The sequence below is a fragment of the Stegostoma tigrinum genome, chromosome 30 (assembly GCF_030684315.1).
Source record: "Stegostoma tigrinum isolate sSteTig4 chromosome 30, sSteTig4.hap1, whole genome shotgun sequence".
Taxonomy (NCBI): Eukaryota; Metazoa; Chordata; class Chondrichthyes; order Orectolobiformes; family Stegostomatidae; genus Stegostoma; species Stegostoma tigrinum.
Window position 1 is genome coordinate 45,209,976 of NC_081383.1, and position 24,428 is coordinate 45,234,403.

Here is a 24,428-nt window from a genome sequence, read left to right on the forward strand (position 1 = left end):
TGGGAAGTGTCAGCAGATCAGACTGTCTCTGAAAGGAGAAACGCAGTTAATGTTTCCGGTCAACAGCATTTCTCCAGAATATTATTTTTGTCTAGTTTGGTTTATCTAATATTGTAGAATCTCAGGCTCAGGCAGCACGAAAGGAAACTGTTCGGCCCACCAGACTGTGCTAGCTCTTTAAAAGCACTATGTTTGTTCCACTCCCTTGCAGTTTTCCCACTGGACCTGCAATGTTTTCCTTTTTAATTACTGCTTCGTCATACGAGATGTCAATGTTGCTAAAATAAGATACAAAGTCGAAGTTTTTCAACTTGCACATTATCAGGGCGAGCATGCAAAACCATAAAACTGAAAAAGAAGGCAGAAACTTTGACAGCATGAGAAGGATCTTGTTGAAAATGATGTCCTTTCTGAGTACATGGTTAAAAAAATTGATTTCGTGACTCCATTTGACAATGTTTTCCTTTTTTAAGTAAACGCCCCATTCCTTTTTGAAAGTTATGCCTTTCAGCAGCGCATGCAAATTACAGCAACTCACTCTCTCAAAAAAACCCCCAACATCTCCCCTCTCCATTCTTTTGTCATTTAACATCAATCTGTACTTCCTCCTCCGCTGTCACCACACCCTCCTGCCTGTGGCAATAGTTTCTCCATATTTATAACAATTCCTCATTTATTTTCAACATTTTAATTATGTCTGTCACTGTTCTAGTAATCCCTTGGTTGTTCTTCAATACTTGTCTGTATGCACATCTCTACCTCTAACTCCCTGTTGCTGACCTCTCACCAGCTGCAAAGGCTGCACTGACCTCTCCTGTACGGATTCTGATATATCACAAACTCCAATGATAACTCCTTGTAGAACAGTGAATGAAATCCCCACTAACTCTGCCATACCCTCCCACCCCACCCTTTCCTTCCACACATTTCCTGGAATGTTGTAATTGGCAATATTAAGTTCCACACGAAATGTCTCCACACATTGACTGGATCACATTCCTCTTAGGACCCTCTCTATTTCCCTTAGCTCACATGCCCTGAGGTCCAATCTGAGCTCAATGTTGCCGTCAATTCATTTACCAACTTCACTCATTTCATTCTCTCATTCTTCTCTCTTCTGCCCCTCCTCCAAATGTTTTTATTTCTTCCTCCCCCCTCTTTCCCCTATGTACTGTGTTGTTTGTTTTTCTCTCTCTTTGTGGGTGTACTGATAGGAGTCACCCATTCTACCCAAGGAGACTGCTTTGTCTAAAGCAACAAGTGCTGGAGGTCACAGTGGGTCAGACAGCATCCACGAAGAAAGCACAAGCTAACGTTTCAAATCTAGATTACTTTTCATCAGAACTGAGGTGAATTCTGGAGGGGGCCACATTTATGCGATGGTTGGTTCATTGGGGGTCTGCGTGTGGAGTGCTGGGGGACAAATGCAACTCAGAGTTCGGATTAAGTGATCAGAATGTTGAGAATGGTAGAACAGTGGTGTGTCCAACTGCAAGACCAGAAAGAACAGACAGTCCCACTGGGTGGTGGGTGGGGAGGGAAGACGGAATATGGTAACGGAGAATGTAACAAGCAAAGTTAAAAGGAAGTGAAGAAATGGGAGTAGGTTCACAGTTTGAAAGTGTTGAACTCGATATTAAATCCAGGAGGTTGTAAAGTGCCTAGTCTGAAGATGAGATGTTGTTTCTGCAGTTTGCGCTGATTCACTGGAGCACTGCTGCATGTCGAGGACAGACATTTGGGCATGCGAGCAGGACGCTGTGTTAAATGACCAGCCACAGGAGGGTCAGGGTCCTGCTTGCGCGTGGACCGGAGATGTTCTGCAAAGTGGTCACACAGTCTGCATTTGGATTCTCCAATGTAGGGTAGGTCGCATTGGGTACAGTGAGTACAATACACAGGAGCCTGCTGTGTCACTCAGTACAATCACGGCTGATCAGCAATTCCAATGCCTTTGACTCACATTATTTATGTCATGGCATTTAACAAACAGTCATTCTAACATTTGTTAGACAGATTTTGGAGTACATGTTGTGCCTGGGATCTGTATGATGAGAGATATATACAAAAATGAAGTGAGCCAAAGACATATTGCACCACTCTGTATGAATCAGTCTGGGAAATACACCAGTGTCACATCTTCATTGAAAACTTGGAGCAGGAATTGCTCCAGCTGGGCAGGGGGATAATTCACTGATCCTAAAATGTGAATGAACTGGTGAGAATTGACAGAAACTAACTGCCTTCCAGCACTGGCAAGATATTTATTAGCAATCCACACAAACCATAGGTAACTATTTAATTCCACAACAATCTCTCACAAATTTTCCTCCCAATGACAATCCCACAATGGAACAGGCTACCAAAGGAAACAGTCATAGATCTACACTGAAATAAAGCCAAAAGAGCATCAACTCCACTGTTCCCGATTCATTCTCATAAGTCTTCATTCCATGACTGATTAAAAATCTGCCTACTTCAGCTTTGAATATAGTTAATGACATAGCCTCTAAGTTAAAGAATTCCACAGATTCACTGCCATCTGAGAGAAGAAATTCCTCCTCATCTGACTTAAATATGTGACTCCTTACTCTGACATTATGCCCTCCCGTGAAGGGAAAAAACCTTTCAGTATCAACTCTGTCTTCTATGTTTCAATAAGGTCATTCCTCTCATTCTTCTAAATTTGGAAACATGCAGACCAAACCTACTCAATCTCTTCCCGTAAGACAGCCCTCTTAGTGAGCCTGCTCTGGACTCCCTCCAGCGCTAATGTATCGTTCCTTAGATACAGGAACCAAAACTGTTCATAGCATTCCAGCTGTGGCCTGACTAGCATCTTGTATAGTTTTAGCAAAACCTCTGCGCTTTTATACTCAATTCCCTTCGAAGTAAGGCCAGGATTCCATTTGCCTTCCTTATTGCCCCCTGATAATGTTGTGTCAGTCTTACAGTGATGCCAGTGATAGAATGATGCCAATGTTACAGTGGTGAGTACTACAGTGATGCCAGTGTGTTGCAGTTATGTCAGTATATAGCCGTGGTGTTTGAGTAAAAACAGCTGCCTGTGGTACGGTGATGCCAAGTTTTCAACAAGATCTGGGTGTCCTCATGCATCATTCTCTGAAAGTAAGTGTACAGTGATGACGATGTATTGCAGTGACCCCACTGTTTCAGTGATGCCAGTGTGTTGCAGTCATGTGTGTTACAGCAACTAGGTAGCTGGGTAGCAGTCTGTAAAGAAGGAAAACTGTGCGTTCACCTTCATAGTGAGAAGATTTGAGTACAAGAACAAGGGGGTATCTTGCTGTGATTATAAAGGGCATTGGTAAAGACAATTGGAGTATTGTGTGCAATTTTGGTCTTCTCATCTGAGGAACAATGTGTACATGCCAGCATTGGACTGGGGTGGACAGGGTCATAAATCACACAACACCAGGTTATAGTCCAACAGGTTTATTTGAAAACACAAACTTTTGGACCATAGCTCCTTCATCAAGTCCAGTGAGAAAGAAACACACGGTGGCTCAGTGGTTAGCACTGCTGCCTCACAGTGCCAGAAACCCGGGTTCGATTCCACCCTCGGGTGACTGTCTGTGTGGAGTTTGCACATTCTCCCTGAGTCTGCATGGTGTTCCTCCAGGTGCTCTGGTTTCCTCTCACAGTCCAAAGATGTGCAGGTTAGATGGTTTGGCCATGTTAAATTGTCCCATAATGTTCAGGGATGTGTAGGTTGGGTGGGATGCTCTGAGGGTTGGCGCGGACTTGTTGGGCTGAAGGGCCTGTTTCCACACAGTAGGGATTCTATTAAAAAATATAAAAACACAGAACGTATTTGTAAAAGATCACACAACTGATGAGGATGTATTAAACAAACCTAAGAGGCTCTCTGTGTAAATCTTTAATTAGTTAGAAGATTTTTATTGATTAATATTTATACGTAATTAACCAAATTTCTTTGAAGTCACTGTCCTGAGAGAATCAAATGTTTTATCTATGTAAAGAAGGGTGACAATATAGGTGAGAAAATGCATGTTAGGCGTAAGGCCTTGTTTAGAATCTGTTTCTGTTTTTGTTTGGAGTCAGACTAGTTTTATTTCTAAAGTAGGAATTTATAAAATGCCATATTGGCTGGCTGTCCATAAGTTGTGCACTTTTTGAACAGAATAGAATATATCTGCAAATACAAATTCACCCCATAGACTCGTGTGTGTGTGGCGGGGGGAGCGGGGGAGAGTGTGTGAGTGTTTGTGTATGTGTGGAGGGAGAGAGAGTGTGAGTGTTTGTGTACGAGAGAGAGAGGGGGAGCGAGACGGTGTGTGAGAGATAGAGAGAAAGGGAGAGTGTGTGTGTGTGAGAGTGAGTGAGTGAGTGAGTGAGTGAGTGAGTGAGTGAGTGAGTGAGTGAGTGAGTGAGTGAGAGAGAGAGAGAATAGTATGATGGGGTCACACACAGTGTCCCGGTTGAGGCCACCCTCATGGGTACTGAACTCTGTATTGTTGTGAATCTCAAAGTCTGCCTTGGAGAACACTTGCCCGAAGATCCGAGGCCAAATGTCCTTGACTCTCACACAGATCCTCTCTCATACTCACACTGTCTCGCAACACACACACAAACTGTCTCCTAAACACAACACAAACACACCAGCCATCTACACTTTCTCTCTCTCTCTCCCGCCCCACATACACAACACATACTCACACACAAATTCTCTCACTCCCCCGTGTACACATGCACACACACGCAAACACACACACGTGAATCTATGGTGAATTTGTATTTGCAGATACATTCTATTTTGTTCAAAAAGGACACAATTTATAGACAGTCAATCAATATGGCATTTAATAAATTCCTACTTTAGAAATAAAGCCAGTCTGACTCCAAACCAAAACATACACAGTTTCTAAACAAGGCCTCACACCTGACAAGCATTGCCTGAGCTAAAATGTCTCCTCTTCTTTACAATGACAAAGTCTCCAGTTCCCTCAGGGCAGTCACTTGAAAGAAATTCAGGGATTTACATATACATAGTAATCAATTAAAACTTTCTACCTGATTAAAGATTTAACAACATCTTTGGTTTGTTTACTACATATTTTATGAATAAGTTATGTGTTACGTGTGCTTCTTTCTTACTGTCAAAGTGGCTATGCTCCAAAAATTTGTGCTTTCAAATAGATCTGTTGGACTACAACCTAGTGTCGTGTGATTACTAAATTTATCTGAGAAAGGATGTTCTTGCTGTAGAGAAAGTGCAGCAACAGGCCTATGACAAGAGATTGAATCAGTTAGATTGTATTCAATGGAGTTTAGAAGCATAAGAGGAGGTTCTGATAGCAACTTATAAAACTCTAATACTTTAGATGCTGGAAGACTGTTCCTGATGGTGGGTAGCCCAGACCGGGGTCACAGTTTAAGGATAAGGGCTAGAGCTGAGATAAGGAGAAATTTCTTCACCCAGAGAGTAGTGAGCCTGTGGAGTTCAATGCCACAGAAAGTGGTTGAGGCCAGAGCATTGAAAATAAGAAGGAGGTCACTATGGCTCTTGGTGCTAAAGGGGCCAAGGGATACGGCAGGAGGGTGGGATTGGGGTATAATCCTGATCACATTGAATGGCAGAGCAGGCTTAGGGGGTGACAAATGGCCTGGTCCTGCTTCCATTGTTCTATGTTTCAGTGATGCCAGCGCAAAAAGTAATGATGAGAATGTTACTGGGATGTCAGCGTGTTACTGTGATAATGGAGTTACAGTGAAGCCAGTGTTCTGCAGTGTTGCCAGTGTGTTGCAGTGATGCGTGTTACAGCAGCCAGAGATAAACAATAAATGAGCCTGAGCCAGCGTTGTTTGTATCTCATGAGTGAAGTTAAAAAATAGTGCTACTTTTACATTGATGCCAGCGTTTCAATGATTTCAGTGTATTACTGTGATGCCAGTGTGTCACAGCGATGCCAGTGTATTACAGAGATGCCAGTGTGGAAGTAAACCACTCAGCTACAGAGCGTCTGTGAATAACGTGTCTAGGGTTGTTAGTTGAGAGAGTGGTCACTTGATCAAGTACTTCTAAATCAACCCAAAAAACCCAAGAAAATCTAAAACCATTTCATTTCAGCCAATTTATTTCAATATTTACAAGAGCATAACATTTGATACACAGTTATACAGTGTGCTCTGGCCTGTGGAGAAACAGATCTTACTTTCAATTAAAATAAAATAAAGAACTGTGAATGCTGGAGGTGTGAAACAAACAAAAACAGAAATTGCTGGAGAAACTCAGCAGGCCTGGCAGCATCTGTGTGGAGAGAGAGAGCAGAGTTAGTGTTTCAACTCTTGATCAGAAGGTGTTTCTCTCTCCACAAATGCTGCCAGACTTACTGAGTTTCTCCAGCAATTTTTGTTTTCTTTATTTATGATCCGGGCACATAGCTGGCACATAATGAGGGAACTGACCAGCAGCTCACTGTGAATATTCACTGCTCTCTGGTCAGAGATGTCTGACCAGGACAAGGACTTGGAACAAGGCGTTTTTGAGACTCATTGGGAACTGAGATTATTCACTCCACATTGCACTCGTGTCCATAAGGATTTTTACGGAAATGTCAGTGACACAAACACGTCGGAGGGCTTTAATGTGGCTCATAACTTCCCAGTCTTCCCCACAAGAATGATATGAATTGGTGTCAGAATTCACAGCAAGGTACAGTCCTCCCTCTGGCCATAACCAGTAACCATAACCTCTATTCCAGTAATCAGTGAGTTTGGTGCTTCACACTGCTGGTATGTGTAATACAGTTTTGTGGGGAAACAATCACACTTCCTGAACATGAGAATTCCACTGAATTTTAACCTGGAATTCCAACTCAGTGTGCCACTGTCACAGAATCATAGGGATTCAAAGCAGTGCAAGAGGGGTTTGGCCCAACACACCAGTCATAAAGTAACCAGATAACTTTTCTGATCACATTTTCCAGCATTTGGCCCATAACAAGTGCACATCTAAATATTTATTAAATAATATGAGGGTTTCTGCCTTTACCACCTTTACAGGCAACGAGTTCCAGATTCCCACCAACCTCTGGATAAAATAAAAGCTTTTCCTCAAGTTCCCTCTAAACCTCCAGCCCCTAGCCTTGAATATATGACCCTTGGTCAATGATGCCTCCGTCAAGGGGAAATTTCCTTCCTATCAATGCCGCTCATAATGTTATGCATCTTAATCAATCCTCATTTCAGTCTCCTCTGCCCTAAGGAAAACAACCCATGACTGTCCAATCTCTCCTCATTGGGACTGTTTGGAATGGGGCATCTCCTGACCAGACACAGGTAACTAACAGTTAGTTTCTTCAGAGTCACCATCACATAAACAGCCGCCTTCTGCGGAATTCTGTTTGAGATTCATCCTTTTCCCATTTGATTCTTTGTGACCCACTGATAGGCTTGGCCACTTGCTTCTGCAGCATTCTGGTGATTGATCAGCTCAGGCGGCTTGGTCAGTAGCAGTAGACAGAGGAGCATCTGGAAGAATATCCACTGCTCAGAGCTCCCAGAGTCTATGAAATCAACCTGGACTTTTCTCACCATTGTCGCTTTGAGAGACTAATTGGATTTTCTCTCATTCTAGACAGTACCAAAAGAAAAATGAAGACATCGTTTAGTAGTTGTTAAAAGTTCCATTTCAGATTTACAAACTAAAACTGCTCAGAGGTTACAAGCTCAGTCCCAGAAACATAACTTTATCAGAAGGCAATTCCGTCCCACTTGTATTTTAAATTGGATATTACAATTATTTCTCCTGTTTTTTTCCTGAAGGTAGGGGTCTTACTCCCCTCATGTGACTAATGACCAAACAGGGACAAGACCGCTCAGGCTTGATCTTAATCTGAGGAGCTATCCACCTTTTCAGAGGAACATTTAAAATTCCTATGATAACAAAGTGTGGAGCTGCTTGGCCTGCTGTGTTCATCCAGCTCCATACTTTGTTATCTCGGATTCTCCAGTATCTGCAGTTCCCACTATCTCTGATACAATTTAAAATTCCTTGGCATTATTTGAGGAAGAACAGTGACGTTACCTCTGGTTCCCTGGCCATTATCAACATTATAAAAACATCCATCTAGTCACTGTCACATTGCTGTTTGCGGGACCATGCATTGTGCAAACTGCCTGCTGTATTTTCTACATTACAAGCTGTTAGTTGTAAAGTGCCTTGAGACATGTGGTGATTCTAAAAGAAACTATAAAAATGCAAACTTTCCTGCCTAGCCCTGACCACTCCAGTGGTGACGGTGTTCCTATTACCTGCTGCATGCCCACAACTGGTGGTACAGGAAAAGCAAAGGGTCTGGCTCAGAGCACCCACACTAGCCTGGGCACCAGGACATTGTTCTGTGTTTTGTGAAGCTGGGATTCCAGGCAAAGGTAATGATCAGTTATAGGTCTTAGAATCTCAAAAGTATGGAAACAGGTCATTTGGCCCATCGGGTTCACACCCACCCTTAGAAGAGCATCTCACCCCAACCCAGCCCCCTACCCTATCCCTGTAATCCTGCATTTCCCATGGCTAACCCACCTAACGTATACATCTCTGGACACTATTGGCAATTTAGCATGACCAATCCACGTAATGTGCATATCTTTGGACTATGGAAGGAAACTGGAGCTTTTAAAAGAAAGCCACGAAGACTTCGTGGCTTTCTTTTAAAAGCTCCAGTTTCCTTCCATAGTGAATGTGCGAACAATCGTCCGCGAGTGGAATTGAATGTTCCTGGAGCTGTGAGGCAGCAGTGCTAACCACTGAGCCACTGCAGTGCCACCCCAGCTGGAGCTGGGAGTGAAATAGGAACAAAAGAGTCAAATCTGTTTTTAAACTGGACCTCACAGATTGACCACCGATGACTTGGTAGCTGAGTACTATGGTAACAGGACAGGAATGAAGGATTTCCTTCATTAATGAGGAAGGCAGGATAGGAGTGGTGAGGCACACTCACCCTTCCTGACTAACACAAGCACTGCTCCAGCCGTGATGTGGTTTTCTTCCAGGGTCTCGTTTTCTCCCAGTTGATTGCCTCTGTACGTGAAATCCATCTTCCAGGATGTGACTCCTTGCCTTACCAAACGTAGCCGCAGATGTTTAATGGTGTCATTTGGCCTGACTCGGAGGGACACCATCCGCTGACCATCAGGAAGTTGGACACAGACATGACAGCGCATCCAGTGAGCCATCAGCCTCTGCATTCTATTCATTGTGGGTCAGTGTGGTACCAGTGCTCCTGCAATTCCTGACCAGACACACTGACTGACTGAGAGCTAACCGACTGTGTCGAGAAGGGCGTGCAATTCCCCGCCCTTTCAGTCTACACCCAACAACCGGTTCTCCAACATTCCTTTACTCACTTACCGGCATAGGCCTGAACTCAGCAAAACATTTACTGGCAGCACAGAAACCTGCTGGGTCGGTGCGACCGCCCCAACGCTACACAACGCTGGGGAGTAAATAACACCACAATTGGAGTTTCCCAACAATATATGCAGCCATTGTTGCCACTCCCATGTGTTTTATAACTAGGTCTATTTTTTTGGTCCTGTTTTCTAGGTTTTCCCATTTAAAATCTAGGTTATCAATGAGAAAGGTCCTATGCTTGCCAACAAGGTGATTGGTTTTCATTGAGCTGAACAACCAAAGCTGCACATAGCAAAGGTCTTAATTTTATCACTCTGCACTCCCACTTTAATGAATTTAGGGCACAACATTACGTTGAACTCTTCTGTTGTCTTCGCCTTCATGCCGATTTCTTTGGGCAAGAGTCCGCTCCCCATCCCACGGACCCATTCACCCACCTCATGCACTCACCGTCTGTATGGGCCCCTTCCTCTACTTTTACCGGCACTTGGCCTGTTCATCTAGAACTAACAATGTGACATTGTTCACCTCAAATTCTCTGCACCCCACTTCACCCATTTGAACCTGCCTCCCTCTGAAGTGACTGCAGTTTGTGCTCTCAGATCCAACCCTGACTTTGTAATTAACCCCGTCAGCAAGGTTGGTGCTTGTTGTTGTCTGGCAGACTGATCTCTACATTGTGGAGGTTGAGTGACAGCCCTCAGATACCGCCTCCTATCTGCACATGGACCATGACTCCACCATGGAACACCAGGGCATTGCATCTACCATGATCACTAATCTCATTTCATCTGATAATCTCCCCCTCACTGCCTCCAAGCTCAGTCTCCCAAACCGCACAGCCTGCTTTTGTCTCCTTGCCAAAATCCACTGCAGGACTGCATGGGCAGATCCATTGTTTCTGCTTGCTCCTGCCCCATAGAATTCAATTCTTCTGATCTCGACTCAGGTTTTTCTACTCTTGTCCAGTCCCTTCTCACTTACATCCATGACTCCTTTGACACTTTACATCAGTTTCAGAATTTCAAGTTCTCAGGCTCCAGCCACCTTCTCTTTGCCATGGATGTGCAACCCCTTTACATGTACATCCCCCATCAGGATGGTCTCAGGGCTATCTGGTTCTTCCTGAAACAAATGCCTGAGCCGTCCCCATCTACCACTAGCCTCCTCTGCCTGGCTGAGCTTGTCCTCACTCTGAACAACTTCTCTCAAAGGGTAGCCATGGGTACCCACGTGGACCCTAGTTATGCCTGAGATAATGGGAACTGCAGATGCTGGAGAATCCGAGACAACAAAGTGTGGGGCTGGATGAACTCAGCAGGCCAAGCAGCATCTTAGGAGCACAAAAGCTCACGTTTCGGGTCTAGACCCTTCATTCTCTGATGAAGGGTCTAGGCCCGAAACGTCAGTTTTTGTGCTCCTAAGATGCTACTTGGCCTGCTGTGTTCATCCAGCCCCACACTTTGTTACCCTAGTTTTGCCTGTTCCTTTGTGGAGTATGTGGAGTATGTGGAATATTCCTTGTCCCAGTCCAACTCCAGGCCCCACCCACAACTATTTTTCTGGTACATCAATGACATCATCAGTGTTTCTTCCAGCTCTCATCCAGAATTGGAAAAATTCATCAATTTTGCGTCCAATTTTCACCCTGCTCTCATCTTCACTTGGTCCATCTCTGATTCCTTCGTTCCCTTCCTCGACATTTGTTTCCATGTCTGTGATTAGGCTGGCCACTGATATCCATTACAGACCCACAGACTTACCTTGCCTATACATCCTCACACCCACTTCCTGTATAGACTGTGTGTCCCTACACCCCACGGCACCTTCTAAACCACTTACAGCACCTGTTTACTTCCTCCCTCCTCACTACTCAAGGCCCCAGGCACATCTTCCAGATGAAGCGGTGATTTACACACACACCATTCAATCTAGATGTACCAATATTTGCTGCACACAATGCGGCAAAAATGACCCTGAGCTTCCAGTTACTTCCCATTTCAACACACTACTGTGGCTAACATCCCTGTCTGGGCTTGCTGCAATATTCCAGTGAAGCCCTAACTAGAAGAACAACACCTCATTTTCCACTTGGGGAAATCTGCAGCCTTCTGGACTCAATAGTGAGTTCAGTAATTTTAGGGCCTAAGCACCTTTCCCCACGTCTTTCCCTCAATGACCCCACCCCCTACATACTTGTCATCACATAGGCTGCTACTACAACCATCCCGTTGTCAACCACTAATAGTCCCCATTAGCAGCTAATGATTCACTCAGGCTGACCTTTACCTATTTCATTTTTTATCCAATCATTACTCTGTCTCTGGGCTCCATCTCCACCCATCATTTACCCCTTCCAACTTCCCCCACCCCACACCATTTTCAGCATTAATACCAGTCTTTTCCCAGTTACAATCGATTCTGAAAAAAGATCACTAGACCTAAAATATTAAGTCTGCTTTCTCTCCATTGACGCTGCTGAGTTTTTCCAGAAATTTCTGATTTGTAGCTGAACAGCTTGGATTGTGAATGAAGCAGAGAACTGCAGGTCTGCAACAGCCAAAAACAAACCTCTATTGCTACCCTCTGCAGTAAGTCATCTTCAGCCTGAGAAAATCAGCTTACCTTTCCTTCAGCAGAATGTTGCAAGTCATGACGTTAAATTATACACAGATCTTTCATAAGTCAACCAGCCACCCTGTGCCTCTTGCAAACTGGTAGAAATATTCAGGGGAAAAAAAAGGAAGGTGTAGGAAAAACCTTTGGATTAGTAAGAATGAGGCCAACTGATCTCATGAGTAAGAACTACAGAACTGTTTTCCCAGTCTTCCATCTGTCCATACAAATTATTCCCAGATTATATTTGCCTGTGTCTGTGTAAATGATGAGTTAAGGGATTAGATTAGATTAGATTAGATTAGATTAGATTAGATTAGATTCCCTACAGTGTGGAACAGGCCCTTCAGCCCAACAAGTCCACACCGCCCCTTGGAGCATCCCACCCAGACCCCCTATAACCCACACACCCCTGAACACTAAGGGAAATTTAGCATGGCCGATCCACCTAGGCTGCACATCTTTGGACTGTGGGAGGAAACCGGAGCACCCGGAGGAAACCCACGCAGACACAGGGAGAATGTGCAAACTCCACACAGGCAGTTACCCGAGGCTGGAATCGAACCTGGGTCCCTGGCGCTGTGAGGCTGCAGTGGATATTACAGTTTAATTTGTAGCATTAATATAGATGAATTGTTTGCCTATAGCTAGAATCTATGGACTTGTGATAGTGATTTCTTGTTATGTACAGAAACCTGGTCTGTGCCTTTGATTAATCCGTGCCTGAAAACAAGGTAGTTTATATTTCTTCCAAAAACTTTTACATTTGTGATGTGTCTGGAAATAGCAAGGCTTGATTTTTCCGGTGCACTACGTGAATGCAGGGGATCTTAGCGAGGATTGGATTGGGAATGGAGGATTTTGGGAGTGGTATTAATAACTAACACGGGTGAAGGAAAATAGCAAGTTCTGTACTGTGCTTAAGACATGGCATTGGAAATGGTAAAGGATTCCCTGCAGGTGGCAGAGTTACTCCTAGTACTTTGAAGGGAACTATCAAATCCCAGATTGATCGACTTGACAAGTAAACTGGAGGTAGCATTGCCTGTCAGAGGAGAAAGGCAGCAATAACTGAAGTACTAGCACCGAACTTAAATTTATGTGTCTTAGGTTTACTTAATGTGGCCTTAATAATTCAGTGATTCTGCAAAATATAGAGGCCGAGTACATTGAAAGGTCGTAATCAGGTGATATCAGATACAATTAAAAAAGCTGAAGCATAAGGAGAGAATGAAAAGCTGGAGCTGGAATTGCGATAGGAAGAGAAAGATAAGGAAAGGAAGGTGTCAATGGAAGAAACAGGAAATGGAAATGAGAAACAAAGAATTCAAAGTACAAGAGAAAGTGAGAGACCATGAATATAAACTTAATGTGAAACAGGAGGCATCAGATACTGACAGACCCTGCTGGGGAGAATCTGAGCCATTATTTGAGGTCTAGTAAGGAGATGTTTAATTTTGCACAGGCCCTACTGAAATTTGAAGAAAAGAATGTAGAAGGCTTTCTTCATGTCATTGAGAAAATGGCTAGACAAATGAAGTGGGCAAAGGAGGACTTGGCATAGATTATATAAAGTATAGTATAAAGTATATTATATAAAGTACAGATAAAGTACGGGAAATTATGCTTCACCATCAGAGGATGTTTTTCAGGATTGTAAAACTGTAAGGAAAATGATATTGGCTGTATATAAGTTAGTGCCTGAGGCATAGAGGCAGAGGTTCCGGGATTTAAAGCAACAGCCTAAGTGAAAGTATGCTGAATTTGAGAGGGTTAAACAAGGTAATTTTCACAAGTATTAGAAGCTGAAATCATGCATGAAGTTCTTAGAGAGATTATTCTCTTGGGGGAATTTGGAAACTCACTACCTTCCCGTAATAAGGGCTGAAGACTTGAGAGACTGTCAACAATAGTAGCTTGATGATTGTGTGTTTTCCATAAAATTGTTTGGACTGTTCTTTTCCTTTAACCACAAACTGTTTCCCAAAGCCCAAAGGTCATCTTCAACTCAAAATTCCCAGTTCTCATCTCCAAATAAGAATTTATAAAAGAATAAACGTGAAAACAATGAAAAATCAGTAATGGTGCTAACATGCCTCTGCCCTCAAAACATGAAACACTGCTTTTAAAAAATGTTTCACAACAAGATTAGCGACATTTCAAGTGCAAACAAAATATAAAACTCTGAACCATTCATTCCTCTCCCCACACCGGATTCTTACACACTATTCAACTTTTTTGGTCACATTCTTAAATTTACAGCAGTTTACATTCAGGATAAGTTATTAATTATATTTTATTTCCAGAAATATGTACAATTTTCACTTTGAACATCTGCAGACCTAAGCTTATTTCTAAAGCATTCCATGAATCTCAGTGGATTATATGGCCTGTAAAAATGTCAGTTTTAAAGATTCTATTCACATATAAACAATGTTTCAGAGCTCTTAATATCACCAGTGCTTCCGTTTTGATCATTGAATATTTCTGTTGCTATCCGTTCAATTTCTCCAAAAACAAACTACCGGCTTCTCCCTTCCAGTCTCATCATCCTGTGAGTACTGATCCAATTCAGAAATAACTAGTGTCTACGGCTAATTTGAATGATTTGTTAAAGTTAGTTGCAGTTAATACAGGTTCATTCATTAAAACTGCTTTCAGCTTTTCAAAGGCTGCATGGCAATCTGTAGACTACATCATCGTCATTTGTTTATGTAACAAATTAATCAAAAGTGGGGCTACTGTACTAAAATGAGGTACAAACTTGCAATAAAATCCATCCACATAATCTGAGAACCTCTATCTCTTACTTCCTTTAGCGAAGGGAAAGTCAACTATAGCATTTTCTTTTGTTCTGGATGGCGCTGGTCCTTGTCCTACATGCCCGAAGCAAGTCACTTCTTGCAAATTCCATTTTTTGTAGGATTTGATTGTGATTATGTAAACAAAAGTTACCTAACTGTTCTACACGTTCCTTCCATGTAGTACTACATTATTACAATGTCATCTAAATAATAGAAGTTGCACTTACAGGGAAACTTCAATATATTTTCCAGTAATCCCATTAATGTTTTACTTGGAAAATCAATTCTTTCTGGTGATAGTTAAACCTAGTACCAAACAGAGTCTTCCTCTCCCTGTTTGGTTGTAGGTTTAACTCTGTCACCAGAAGGAAAAATAGTCACCATTCCTTTTAGTAAAAATTCTGCATACCTCTCAGCTACCTTACAACTTCCTTTACCAAAAACAAAATTCACTTCTGGCCTTTTTGTTCCAGTCAAAGCCACAATTTAGTCCATGGTATCATCTTTTTTGCATTCCCTTCTCTAACTCATTTTTACCAACTTCTATAAGCCTCATGGGTTTACCTTGCAACTTCTGGCATTCTGTGTGCACACAGCCCAACTTATTCCAATGAAAACATTTAAGCTTCTGAACATCACCTCCACCCTCAGCAATTTTCTTCCTAATATGAGGATGATTTCTTGGGACATTCCCTATTGTCCATTTCCCACCATGGCTACCTGCCTCCCTATCATTCCCCCCCCAGTTATTATTTTTCTCAAGCTTCTGGGGGGGCTGGGAAAGATAATTTATGGAACATCAGCCATTATAGCTGCTTGTCTTGCCAATACTTCTCTCAAGTTCTGTTTACATAACGTGAGGGATTTTAAAGTTCTTCTGCAAGGATAATATTTTTGAGAACATTGTGAGCAGTCTCAGCCTTTAACACACTTTTACACCTATCAAAATTAATCCGTTTAACTCTTTCAAACTTGGCATAAGTTTATCCAGGCTATTTCCTCGAGTTCTATATACTTCTGGGGCCAACAAACATACTCAGATTAGCCCTTTTCACATTCTCATAATTCCTAGATGTCAGATCTTTTGTGTTTTACCAGTTAATTTACTTTGCACGGGCAAGATCCAATCTGCTTCTGGCTACTTCATGTCTGTTTCTATCATCTCAAGAGGACAAAAAGTGCTTCCACATCCTTCCCTCCAAATTTTGGCAAAGCCTAGTCTATATCAAGCCTCTTCTGGCTGAACCATGGATTATGACAAGAACTAGCCTCTGAGTTTCCCCAAACTTTTTTTTTCTAAAAATTAGGCTTATTTTTTCTTTCTTCCCTTTCCCTCTCTTATCTTTGGAATTCCAGTTTTTAAGTTTAACTCTCTCTGCAGATCCCTTTTCCCATAATCTGTATCATAAATTAGTCATTCATTAGCTTTTCCACTGTAATTGTCTCAAAGAAACAGCTTCTGGGAATCAAGTTGTCATGTCCACGAACCTGAGGATATGCTAAGAGGAATCAGTTGTCACCTAAATAAGTTGAAAAGGGAACACTGTAGGGAAGAAGACAAGGAGGAATGAATGTCAGATGGCAAGGGGGAAGAGATGACATGAGTGAGATAGATGTAGAAAATTCTCAAAGCGAACTTCTGTTAGCTTTACTAGCCATGCAGTTTTTCTGTGTTTTCATACTGGGAGAAAGGACAATAGGAGGCAAGACCACAGAACTAATTTGTAAAGGTATACCTGGATGGACCACATTAACAAGACCTGACATGGATAAGTCAGGACCATTGCAACAGTATCGTTATCAGTTGAGCTCAGGAAAACAGGTTAAGGTGAAAACAGAAATTCAGGATATGCCAGGAAACCATCTGGCTGAACCTTGTCAAAGCAACTGGAGTTCAGCAATAGAACTAGTTCCTAAACTGGATGAATTAGCTACAGGCTCTATAGGTTATGATCACATTCACCGTTCTATAAAGACTGATTCATACTAAAGTCCATCATTGGAAGACTGCATTGATAGAAAGGAATAAGGCACTGCCAATTCCAAGATTGATCTATTGTACTATTAACAAATAAGTATGTTTCTATTTTGGTCTAACCCATTGCTACACCAAATGGCAAGCCATACCATAAGGGTTAAAAGAATGCCCCATCTACATTCCAGAGGCTTTAGAATCAACTCAAAGCTGAAATTTGTAATGCAGTTTATAAATGGGCAAAACATATGGGACAAGGAACACAGCAGGCCAGACAACAGAGAAGCAGAAAAATTGACATTTCGGGTCACGACCCTTCTTCAGAAGAGTTGAAGAGGTGTTTAAGCAATTATTGCTGGCTAGTAACAAATTTTTGATTAAAATTTAAAGTAATGTGAAAACAGTACAGGGAAATATTGTATTGCAAGGACAAGTGTTGACAAAGAAAGTGAAAGTTCTATTGGAATTCCCTGTTCTCAAGAGAAATCATGAGGGTTTAGGAACACAGGTTTTATTGAAAATTTGTGCAAAATTACAAAATGATAGCTGTAGCATTAGCAAATCTGTTAAGAAACAAGTGCCTTTGTCTGCAGAATGCCCAGGGACATTTGAGAAGTTGAAGCTAATCCTAGGCTGCTCCTAATTTATCCAGTCCTATCAAAACAGCAATTGATACGAGTCATTTGGGGGTGGGTGCTATCTTGCTCGGATGAAGAGTTGAAAATTAAGAAACTAGAGGGGAATGTCTCAGAAACTAAACCACTCGGGATTATAATTGGCTCTTCAACACTTTAAAGTCCACATATCTGGTATAAATTAGCATTTCCTTGTCAATCATAGTCAACTGGCCCTCATTGAAAATATTAAAAATTGGAATGCAACACTTTAAATGCAGTCTTTTTATAACCACTTATTACACATTATGGGCAAGAATATAATTGTGGATGCATTGTCCGGAATAAAATAAAAATGACTGATTAAAAATTAAGTTTGCCCAAGGAGAGGAAGAATTAATTAAATTACCTTAAATTTTGCAATTTGTTGTTTATACCGTGCTTTGAAAGGAAACATTGAAATGGTATCAGAGACAATAGGAACTGCAGATGCTGGAGAATCCGAGATATCAAGGTGTAGAGCTGGATGAATACAGCAGGCCAAGCAGTATCATAGGAGCAGGAAGGATTTGATCTGCTTGTAAAAGCATTTTTTTTTAACAATTGTAAAAATATCAGGTTGTGATCTACGACACAACTCCATTTCTAGCCTATGCTATTATCCTGAACCCTGAAGTTTTATATGGTTACCAACTTCTGCTGCTAAGCAAGTTAAAGGAAACATTGATGCAGACTTGGAAATACATAACCTTTGCTTCTGTGTTGCCAGGATGAGACCACCCAAGCAGGAGGGAGACAGAAGGAGCTCAAACAAGGTAGGTAGATGCTTGTTGCTTAAAAAAATATATAATGATCAGCATTGGGAACTTTTGGGAATCAAAATACTACCAGGATTACCAAGTTGAAAAAAGGGGCATAAACTTAAAAGTAAACATATTATTAGCTATGCTTTTTCTTTTTAAACACCTAACAAAGACTGATCTTGTGGAAGGGACAGGGAAAAGTATGGCCAAATGAGAATGAGACACACTGGACAAAGTTAAGGCGAAAGAAAATTTGTTCTAGAAATAATCAATCATCCAGGGGCTAAATTAGTGCCAGAGAATTAAGTATTAGAGAAACTCATGGGACTAAACTCTGACATTTAATGGCCTGCACAGCAGTATCCTGAAGGATTTAGTTGCAGAGGCAAAACGTTTGCTATGATTTTCCAATAATTCTCTGGATTACTTGCTTTACCTGCAATAATTTTGTACAATACATGCATTTCAGTTCTGCAATAACACCTTTTACATAGGTTTTATTCTTGCTGTGAAAATGGGTGTCATATCTTCCTATATTTATTCCACACACCAGACCTTTTCACTTGTATAAATTTGCAAAGGTTGAGGTTCCAGCACTGATCCCTGAAGCACATTTATGCTACCATCTTAACTAATCAATCTTTGTTTTATAACATTACCCGCATATCAGCCTTTAGATTGGAATCTTTGTGACCTTGTCAAATGCCTTCTGAAAATCTTAAGTACAATACATCTGCCCTTTATCCACAGCATGTTAATTCCTTAAAGTCATCTAATAAATTGGTAAGTATCAATATTAAGCTTCTCCAATGACTTAAGCTAACAGGCCTGCAGTTTTCTGGTTTCTCCCACCTTTCTTTGAATAATTTCAATGTCCCCCAGTCTAATTGAATCTTCTCAGAATCTGGGGAATTTTGAAAAATTAGAACTAAGGCATTAACTATTTCACCAAACATTAAAACTACGTGATTGGCGGGGGGGGGGGGGGGGGGGGGTGCCTGTATTGGCCAGTGCATCCATGTCTTTGGAGGTGGCCCAAAAGCATGATCTTGGGAATTAAGGGCTTATCATGTGAAGAGCAGTAGCGGACTCTGGGTCTGTACTTGGTTGAGAATGAGGGGAGATCTTATGAAACTTAGAGAACAGAGGCCTGGAGAGTGCGCACAAGTTGTTTTCACTGTTAGAAGAGACTAGAACTGAGGGCACAGCCTCAGATTGAACCCTTTAAAGTTAGAGGAAGAATTTCTTCAGGTAGAGGGTGGTGAGTTTGGGGAAACTCAATCCTATAGAAGACTGGAGACCATCATTGTGTATTTGAGACAGATAGGTTCTTGATCAGTAAAAATGGATCAATGATTATGGGTAGAAGGCAGAAGAATGGAGTTGAGAAACATCAGCTATGATTGAATAGGAAAGTGCCAAACAGTCCAATCCTGCTTTATTATCTTGCAATCTTAGGAAGCCCACCAGGACTTGGACTTGTTAACCAAAAGCTCCATCAGTTGGCTGTTTCGCTTCTCTATAGTGATCAATTTTCTCTACTTCCTCCCTCACTTATTTCTCAGATGCCTGCAACACTTCAATCCTAAATTGTCAGTTCATTTTGCTAGCTGCTTTCATGTCCTCATAATACTAGCCTTTGACCTATTCTTTTCTACCTCGGGCAGAGTATAAAATTTAACCACGATGTTGTAACCCAGAGGTGATTTCAGAGATTAAACAAGCCTGTCTCATGGCACAATAGTGACCTAGAAGAGCCTGAACAGCTAAAATGATGGTCATTTGCAGCATGTACTGTTCTAAAAACTACCCTGAAAACATTCTAGGAAGTCTGTTACTTTTGTTGATTTACTTATAACAATGACCTTCGCCACAGATTCTGCCAAACTTGTTTTTGTTCAAATTTCCAACAGAGTACTTTGCTTTCACAACACCTTTTTGTGCTGCATCTGACCAAGATTACTGTCCAGAGGGATTGTACAATCCCACAAGTGACTGCTCCCTTTTATAATTTCTAATCTTGACCCAAACTGCTTAATTCTTGGTTCCCTGCAGTTCAGTCATCCCTCTACATAACTATCTCACCAGCCTTCCCTGCCTTCTTGCTCTCTACAATGTGATGTATCCTTCAATACTCACGTACAAATCTATGACATCTTGCAGCCTTATTTCTGTAGTGGTTGGAAGATCATGCTTATTCATTTGTATCCTGAGTGCTTTGTGGATTCAGATAGAGCCTTTAGTTGTGCTTTTGCTATTTTTTGTAACCTCTAGCCTGTTTTATTTACTTTTACCATCTATCCCTTCCTCCTAGGTTATCATTTCCCAGATAATACTTTACCCTTGACTGATTGATTGCATCTTAGATTTGCTACATGGAGTTTAAAGTCACCTGCACTTCTCTAGTAAGCACCTAGCTAGAAAACAGGTCCCAACATGTTTCAGATGTAGGCCAACAAAACTGATTCGAATCATCTGAGGCTCTGCTTTTAGTGTTGTCATCTTGTCCCTCATATGCTGACATACCAAAGACATAGGCAGGACAAAAAAGGTACCTACATGGAATGTGTAAACCAGCCCACCCCCAGGTCCTCTCCAGCCTTAGCAGATATGCCAAATCCTGGCACTGAGCAGGCAATATGGTTGTCTGGACTCTGACCCTTTACTGCACCCCACCAACATGCTATCCAGCATTTTACAACTGATTATTTTTGCTTCTACATAATCTACATTCTTAGTCTGGAGAGTGCATCAACTTTCTCAGGGGCACAAGGAGTGCAGAATGATCTCACTTCAAGCCAATTTGCTCTATGCCCTTCTAAAAACTTACCTATTTCAAATTTCTGCTGTAAACCTGTTTTATAGGTGGTCGCGGCTTCAGTTATAATTCCCTCACCACTTTTCAAATTAACGTAATTGAATTCTAACCACAACAGTAGGAACATTGTGCAGAAGCTGCATGTATCTAGAAATCTGCAGACTAAGTCATAATGCACTGCACTTAAAACAATTGAACAATGTAAAAATGGTCACTTACAAAATTTTACTTTTGCTTATATGTTCCTTAATTGCCTGAAACTTGCATTGATAACCTTAACAGAAATGCACCTAGAATACTTTCAGTTAAACACTGCATAGTGTTATATTACCAACACCAGAGACATTAAGTATTACTAGTATTTCTTGATACCATTGAATAATCTCTCCCAGCCTGCTTAAGTTTGATGTCATCTCAGTCTTCTGGCAGTTCACCGGAGGTCAATCTCACCTGAATCTGTACTTACCCACTTAATGCTGCTAAGCCAGCCAGTACTTTCCCACCCTTTGTTAATTTCTAATATTTCAGTCCTTTTCCTTTGTGAAAACCAGAAGGTACTGTGGGCACAGCCCTCAATACCAAGTGTCATACCAACTTGAAACATTAACTCTCTCCACTGATTCTACCAGATATGCTAGTTTGACCAGCATCATTTCAATTACTGTGCTCTTTAATGGAACCTCCCTTTCCCTCATTATCTAGTTGCTTTAAGAGTTTGTCAGCATTTCCTTAAATTTTTCCCTGCCATTTTCTCAGCTTTCTAAATTCTAAGTTCCCCCACAAATACTTTTTATACCCTAGTGTGATATTGTAGTGAACCCTCTACCAGTTCCTTTCCCCACACCCCCGCCACCTCTCTTGACAACTGTTGTGCTGTTTTGGATAACACTGCTGCCTCAGCACTAGGGACTCATGTTTGATTCCAGCCGCGTGTGTGTGTGTGTGTGTGTGTGTGTGTGTGTGTGTGTGTGTGTGGAGTTTGCACATTGAGCAGGTTTCTGCAGGTATTCTTGCTTCCTCCCACAGTCCAAAGATGCACAAGTTGGGTGGACTCGCCATGCTAAATTGCCCAGTGTCTCGGTGTGCAGGGTAGATGGATTAGCTACAGGAAATACAGGGTTACGAGGATACAGTAGGTAGTGGGTCTGGGTGGACTTAATGGCCCGTTTTCACATTGTAGGGATTCCATGATCCAGTGCTCTGACCTGGGTTCCACCTTTTGTTGTTGAGTTTTACCAACAAATGGGGTTCCCAGTTCACTGGTCTTAAAAATGCTCAGTATAGCCAAGAGAAATTAAGTTCCATCAGAAATAGAGTCTGAAAGTGGCTAATACAACAAAATACTATTAAATCAAGCATACAATGGTGTTACACTATAGTGGTGCAAGAGGCTTAGGACAAACATTCAGTAGGAATAGGTGTCTAGAAGTAACTGTTTATGAAGGGCAGTGCAGGAATTAAAAAGTTTAAAATTTCAGTTCAAGGGCAGCAGGAGTTGACACCTGTAAACACACTTGAAAGTGACTACACAGGACCAGGACAAAAAAATGTTCCACATTTCACAATCAAAAGTATAATTACAAGTTCAGCTGTACTTGAGTCCAAAAGGTTAAGGGCTGACTTAATTTCTCAAGTTTCTCAATCCTAGATTCACAATTTAGGGAGTCTAGAACTAGAAGCCCACAAGTTAAGATAATCCTAGGGTGAAATTAGGAAATAATCTACTCAAGTATGTGAAAAATTGGCAGCAACTGATGCTAGACTAATGTAAAAATTCACTTTTGGATTTAAAGTTATCCAAAATGGAGCACAGCTATTCCAGGTTAAGCCAAAAAGCACTTCCAAAAAAGTGAAATCTGGATTCCAAAGGCAATATTGAAAAGACAAGATTGTGTGGTGGAACATTTTACAGGAAGTGATATGATTCCTGCATTGAGTCTTCATGCTGCTGTTCAGGAGACGTTTCTTCAGACAGAGTGGTGGGCCTGTGGAATTCATTGCCGTGGAGCACAATGGAGGCTGGGACGTTAAATGTCTTCGAGGCAGAGATTGATAATTCCATGCAAAATCAAGAAATTAAGGGCTATGGGGAGAGTGCAGGTAAGTGGTGTTGAAATGCCTGTCAGCCATGATTAAACACAGAGTGGACTTGATGGGGCGAATGGCCTTACTTCCACTCCTATGTCTTATTCCACAAAATTTAGGTTGTACTAACTTGCCCCAATAATTTGTTTTTATGCAGATTCTGATCAGTATTAGGTTACATAAAAATAAATCTATGGCAATTTTCTTCATTTGAGGAGTCATTGATTAAGTTTAGCCCTTTTGGCATATAGTGGTCCACAGGAATTGTACCAAGTTGTGATAGATAGTAGACTGAACACTTGTAATAAACTGAAGTGAATATTCAATTGAATGTGAAGGACACTTCTTGACTCTGTGCAAGAGCTGATTCTAGCATCTTTCTCAAATTAGTTGCAGCAATATTTAACACATACATTTCTGGTTGTCTAACAACTTGGAGAAATGACCTTGGTTTTTCATTCATGCAGAAAATATTTTACCTATATTTTAGCCTCAAATACAATTGCAAAATGAGGAAGGCAAATTCAACATGCTTTTACTATGTTAAGTTCAAATTTAAGACTCAAATTAAGGAAATTAAGGTTTTGCCAGTGTGGGCAATCAATTAACCTTTCAGAGGATTGAACAAGGAGGACCAAAATGTTATTTAGGAGATGAATTCATGAAGTAACCCTCTACACAAGAGATGTGAGATCTACAGTGATGCAAGTCTAAAATAAAATACTGCTGACATGAATTCAGGAAAATCAAAACATTATGTCTCACCACAAATGCTGCCAGAGTTTCTCCAAAGTTTTCTACATAGTTCTCCTACTCCCCAGCACCACCATTATGGCCCTAGTCATACTTCAAATAAACTTCAGCTAGGTTCAACTCAAAAAAGGTGCAAATTGCAAAATTCTTGAGCTAAAACTGCAAAGTGGGACCAGAAAGTGGTCAATAAACCCCAGCGTAAAATGCAAGTCTGCCAAACTTCTATTCAGTAAGGCTGGGTCTTTAAAGCAACCAAGAATATTCACACTGAACTGGCTTTCAAATAGTCAGTAAGGTTGAGTTTCTTAAAAATAAAAAAGTAAAGGGGGTACTTCTGAAGTGAGAGACAGATAGAGATACTCTCAGCTCACAGGACAAGAGGAAGGCCAAACAAGGTACTTCTTGTAAGAGATCAATGCTGCTTTAGGAGAACTACAGTTTAAATTTGAGAAGTTTAAAAAAGGAAATTCAAACAGAAAGAGCAATGCATTTTCTTCCCAATATGGGGCAGTTAAAATAAGCCCTTAGTAGCTGTGACAATAGTTTTAAATAGTCAAGCT

The 24,428-nt window shown here is 41.3% G+C and overlaps 1 protein-coding gene across 2 annotated transcripts; it reads right to left on the reverse strand.

Moving 5' to 3' along the window:
• Positions 1–3,508: 3,508 nt before the first annotated feature.
• Positions 3,509–10,669, reverse strand: LOC125465620 (ubiquitin domain-containing protein TINCR-like). Of its 2 annotated transcripts, none has more exons than XM_059638560.1 (2): positions 8,988–10,669; positions 3,509–3,804 (listed from the first exon to the last, which is right to left on the reverse strand). In XM_059638560.1, exons 1-2 carry the CDS (start codon positions 9,241–9,243, stop codon positions 3,719–3,721), a joined length of 342 nt encoding a protein of 113 aa, XP_059494543.1. In that variant the 5' UTR covers positions 9,244–10,669; the 3' UTR covers positions 3,509–3,718. The 2 variants fall into 2 exon arrangements, with proteins under 2 accessions (XP_059494543.1, XP_048415290.1); XM_048559333.2 differs by lacking the exon at positions 3,509–3,804 and adding an exon at positions 6,098–7,617.
• Between the last annotated feature and the right edge of the window lie 13,759 nt (positions 10,670–24,428).